The sequence below is a fragment of the Setaria viridis genome, chromosome 6, assembly GCF_005286985.2.
Source record: "Setaria viridis chromosome 6, Setaria_viridis_v4.0, whole genome shotgun sequence".
NCBI classification, from domain to species: domain Eukaryota; kingdom Viridiplantae; phylum Streptophyta; class Magnoliopsida; order Poales; family Poaceae; genus Setaria; species Setaria viridis.
The window spans coordinates 23,238,325-23,243,885 of NC_048268.2; the positions used below are offsets into that span (position 1 = coordinate 23,238,325).

The window sequence follows — 5,561 nt, forward strand, 5'->3', positions numbered from 1 at the left end:
CGGCGGTACCAGTACCAGACCCTGCGCGGGCCGGGGCGGACGACGAACGACCGCCTTCATGGAAACCTGGATGGTAACCGTTGTAGTAGTTACTATCGCCACTGTCATCATCGTTATCGTCCGGACCGCCGTCATCCATGCCGTCGTCCGACGAAAGCCTCGCAGGGTGCACAACGATCGAGCAAACTTGTGAAGTGGAGGTTCAGTTCAGTTCAGGACTCCCACCCAACCCGCCACCGCCAGATTGAGATGGCCCAGTCCTACGTTTCCAATTAACCTTGCATTTGCCTCCCGTCAAGGCTGCTGAGCTGAGCCAGCCCATAGAAACTGCTTCCTTTTCATGTCAATGCTATCCAGCACCTCTTTTGGGGGCATTTCGCTAGGGCAGTGAGCAGGTACATCGGCTGGGACGTTAGGAAGGACGACCGCACAAGGGTGAGTCGTCCGGCAGCAGCCGTTGCCAGTAGCTTTGTCCACAAGAGGCTGCAAGGTAGTGAACACTACACTGCGAAGCCAAAACCGAGTTGTGGAGAGAAGCAGAACTACTAAGGTACACTGCGTCCGGATCTGGTGGCGGGCATATGCAGATCTATCTACTATGCTAGGACGTGGTCGGAGGTCGATGCCTTCACAGTAGATTCGAATTATTTATTACTATCCCACTTCTAATAATCCACACATAATAAATATCTCTATAATCATGCCCGTAGGAAAAGTTGGGCGCTCACTTTTTTAATGGATATCTAAAAAACTTTAAAAACACCCTTAAGAGAGAAAGATGCATGCCAGTATCATGGAAAATCCAAACTCGAAAAGGAGGTCTGCAGCTCAAATTGGTTATTCAATTTTCTCAAATTGTTGAGCTCACATGTGCCATGATTAAAAGCTTGGGTTTTAGTTTGTTATCATGCCAATCAAGAGTCAGCATTTTAATCCACACAAATACTACCCATAGCCCAATGTAATAATCCACACAAAAAAATACAAACAAACAGTTCTACAAGTCTTAATCATCTTCTGGCTACCTCGATCATTCATCCCTATGACGACGGAACGAGGACTGAACATTCTTTAGTTAGCCAAGTTCTTCATTAGCCTCTTCTTGCCTTCCCTTTACTCTTCTTCTTCTTGACAGGTTTGAAGCTCAGCTGTGGAAATATTGCATTGGATAATAATGAGAGATAGATGATGGATGTGTTATTAATCAATAAAGATTGAAGGACCAGCGTTTACACGACAATTCAACATACCATAAGGCACATGGCCACTTTTATTATAGAGCCTTTCAAGCAACTTATCAATTGTATCCTCGTTATCCTAAAAAGTTGGAACATAGAAAGGTTAACCTTGCATACGATATATTTGAAAAAAATAAAACTGTAAACCTATAAACATCTTAAAGATAACACTTTTGATATATACTAAGAAATTGTAACAGAAGGCAAATAGATGTATATGGCATTGTATCTATAATATGTGCAAATGACAAAAAAACTCATCATTTAAGAATATAACTATTTGCAATCAAAGATAGAATATACTAATAAGCAGCACTACTCTTACGATGCACATATTTGCTTACAACTCACAAGGGGATCACACATATTTATGTAATGCCAAAAATTTGGAATAAAGCACGATAGAAATTAGTTGCATAAGATTCACATTCACAATCACGAAAGTTGAAATGTCAACTTACAGTTCCCAGTTCAAGGTGTTCTCTTAGAGAATGCAAGACTGTGTTGGTTGATACACCATCTCTCCAATTTTTATCAGCGGCTATATGAACTGCAACAAGTTTACCATTTTTAAAGAGGGGAGATCCTGAATGACCTTGTATGGCCTGACAACTATAGATGATCTTCTCATGATGCTGATCGCCTTCAGTTTTATATGGATCAGTACTGTGTATGAGAAAGAAACAATGGTGATTTTCATTAAAAAGAACACATGTGACAAAACTAGAAAAAGACACCTAAATGATCCTTTGATATGCATGTATACTTACCAAACTACACCAGTAAGAATTGAAAGTGCCACGACCGGTGCTGGCACAAGCTCTTTATTGTTGACCCATAGAGGTGGACCGGAAAACCCAAGTAGTACAACCTTGTCGTTTTCCTTTACTTCATCAGTAGAGAACTCCAAACATTGGCATTGAGGCAGGTCTTTAACCGAAAACAGTAAAAGATCACGACCCTTATGTCGGTAAACGATATGCTCAATTGGGTAATCTTCAACTGTATCTCCATTAGGTAGCCTAATCACCTCTCCACGTAGTTTTTCTCCAAAATTATGGGCACAGGTGAGAAACAAACTCCGCTCATCACCCCTGTACACAAGAGAAGCAGTGCCGGTTTGAACAACTACATTTTTCTTATTGGCTAAAATGATCCTCACCACACTTCCACGAAGCGGTTCTACTGATTTCACCAGTTCATTGTGTTCCTCTACTGATATGCCATTACTGAGGAAGAAATGACCTACATATGAGCGAACAAAATATCACGTCAATGTTTTCTTTTAGGAAATGTGGCATCAGTGTTAATAAGCTACCCAGCGTCTAGGAGAATAATTGCTCAGTTGGGCTGGGTATTTGAACAGGACATACCAAGATCACCACTGGCGGCAGCTGTTGCTGCCATGGAAGCAGCTTCCGCGTGGCCACTTTCCAAGTTTCAGCGCCTCCCTTCTCTTCTTGATGCAATTGGCATGAGATTTGTTTTTGGTTATTCGCCAAGCAAATTCCTATGATTGCCAATAAAAATCCAATAAACATTTCTGTACTATTTGACTGACTATTAGACATTGATTAAGCTAACTTCTTTTAACTTTGTTGCGACTCAATTATGAGTTCTGGATTTCATAATTTAGCATTCATAAATTGATGTCTATATACATTCTAAAAGTCTTTTCAGATAATAATACTGGTATGGATGTATGCTTCAAACCTACTGCGTTAGCTATATATGAAATTAACATGTTTTTCTTTCGTACTAGTTAACTGCCAAATTAGTGCAAAAAAATATGCATGCATAACTATTTATACAGGAAAAAAAACTAAATGACACCCTATATATAGAATGCGAAAATGGATGCACAATCATGCTAATTATAGAACTTGCAAAAAAAAATGTCCAAGGCTCAAGTGTATATATACAGCAGTTAGATAACTCCCTTCTAGCCCTGTTCGTTTGAATTTATCAGCCCGACTTATTAGCTATGGTACAATATTTTTCTCTTACAACAAAACAGTATAAACCCGCTTATCAGCCGTAGAAACCATCAGCCGAACAGAAACAATTGCTTACAAGTAGGCAGGAGCAGGACACCTACAGTTGTTCTATGTCCTGCACAGGTTGCCGAACCAAGGTACCTTGCCACTCAATACTAATAATATATATAACATTTGATATGACATGGCTGATTTAATTTACAATGCCGCCTAATGTATTCAGCGTTCATTCGGTTTCCCTTTTACCTATATTCAGTGCCTCGGGTTTATAGAAAAACAAGTGCGCGCTACTTGTATATATACTACTCCCTCCATTCCAAATTATAAATCATTCCATGAATCTTGGAGAGTCAAAACATCTAAAGTTTGACCAAAATTATATAGAGAATTATGAAGATTTATGACATCAAATAGGTATATTATGAAAATAGAATTGATGAGGAATCTAATGATACTTAGTTAACATAATAGATGTTATTATCTTATTATATAAATTTGGTCAAACTTGAGATGTTTTGACTCTCCAAGATTTTTAGAATAACTTATAATTTGGGATAATTGGGATAGCTAATAGCTAAGAAGCTGGTTTAGCTCCCTCGTTAGTTTTCTTGCCTACTACTTTCCATGTTTAGGAGATAGCAGTCGGAACGTGAAAAGCTCTCTTTGCTTGGCAGGTTAAATAAAGGTATAAATCTGACGTTGAATAAGTTAGAATAAAGCATAAGTCTATGCTACTCTTTACTTAATTTACTGTGATGACTTGAAGTGATGTTTGCCAGTTTGCCTTGAAAAGTAAAATATAATTCTAATCACTATTTTACTTACCATTACATGTTTGATCAATACCTATCCTTGATCATTATCTTTGATGCCTACTCTTAACAGACTAATGTTAGAATACCCATTCACTCTATTTTTTTTCTTCTATGTTAAAGGACTTTCGCAACAGATACCTTTTTGCCTATCAAGTTTCTCTTGGTCAAACATGTCAGATTATTTTGTGATAATGTAAAACTTGGCGTGACTTGGAACTCCAGCAGATGTATCATATGTTCCTCCTGACCCTTGTACTCCATTTTTGATGACTGACTAGAAGTGATATATTTGCATGCAGGTGGTGGCTCTGAATGAATGCATGCATGTCTGGGACTTCAAGTCATGGGCGACCATGACTCCTGGAGTGAGTCCTCTAGGATTCGAACTCTGACGACCCCGAGAGGGAGGTACTGAGCCTGCGCAGCTAACTATCATCAAATCATCTAGATTTTCTGAAGTGCTTTTATATTATATTCCTCGATCTAAGAAAAGCTATCAACGGATTCTCTAGTCATTTACATACTATAAGAAAAGAGCTATTAATTGATTCTCTACTCATTTTTTTTATTCCTCAGCATGCATGACAGCGCGTGGCGTCGTGCGTCGTGGCTCTTCCTTCTCGCGCTATTTGCTACTCCTGTCTGTGTATACGTACATAATACGTACCTGGGGGCCTTTGCTTTCCGGGGGCCTGGCCGGCCGCCGCCCCGCTCGCCCGCCCTCAGGGCCGGGCCGCGCAGATGGTCGGGGAGCTTGCAGAAGATGAAGAGGGCGACCACGGCGTTAGAGAAGACAGACAACAGATGGAGCTGATAGAAGGTAGAGAAGTTGAGACGAGAAGGAAGAAGGAGCGCGGGATGCTGGGTTAAAAAGTTTGAGCAGCCGCGAGAGAGGAGTGGTAGGCTTCAATCCACTCCTGTGCTCCTTGCCGAAACGGGTAAGGTGGTAGGCGAAGCCCGCCAAGCCAGCGGCCGGGTCAGGGCAAGAACGTAATGGCGCCTTTTTACTCCAGCCTGACGAGACGTGTATGCGTGGTGCAGCAGGGCGGGCGTGCTTGCTTGCTTGCTGCTGCTGCTGCTCTCTCTCTCACACATCCCGGCTACTCCGCCTGGTGCAGCAGGGCGTGCGCCACCAAGGCACTGATGTCCATGCTATGGATCGGAGTGGGCGAGCCCGCCGCGGGGAGCAGAACAGGACTGAGCAGGGCGTCACATAGCTCGTGGTGACGACGCGACGAATGGCGTTGGATATCGCGGTGAAGCTCGGCGGCGGCTCGGCCGGCGAGGTGCAGTGCAGGGGCGGACGAGAGCGATTGAGGAAAATGCCGGTGAAATCAATGGCAGTCCAGCATGGGCATGGGTGGGTGGGGAGTGAGAAGAGACCAGAAGAAAAGTTTTTCAAATAAAAGAAGACCAGAAAGGAGAGAATCACGAGCAAGTAGCAGCAGCGCGTTGAAGCAAGTAGGAGTAGCGGAACCCCACCAGCCACCATGTGCACCGCCTTGACCCCT

The 5,561-nt window shown here is 42.4% G+C and overlaps 1 protein-coding gene across 1 annotated transcript; it reads right to left on the reverse strand.

Annotated features, from left to right (window-relative positions):
- Positions 1 to 818: 818 nt before the first annotated feature.
- On the reverse strand, positions 819 to 5,257 carry LOC117861599 (uncharacterized). The gene is made up of 6 exons (XM_034745174.2): positions 4,718 to 5,257; positions 2,612 to 2,748; positions 2,009 to 2,483; positions 1,700 to 1,904; positions 1,251 to 1,317; positions 819 to 1,148 (listed from the first exon to the last, which is right to left on the reverse strand). Exons 2-6 carry the CDS (start codon positions 2,643 to 2,645, stop codon positions 1,114 to 1,116), a joined length of 816 nt encoding a protein of 271 aa, XP_034601065.1. The 5' UTR covers positions 2,646 to 2,748; positions 4,718 to 5,257; the 3' UTR covers positions 819 to 1,113.
- Positions 5,258 to 5,561: the final 304 nt, after the last annotated feature.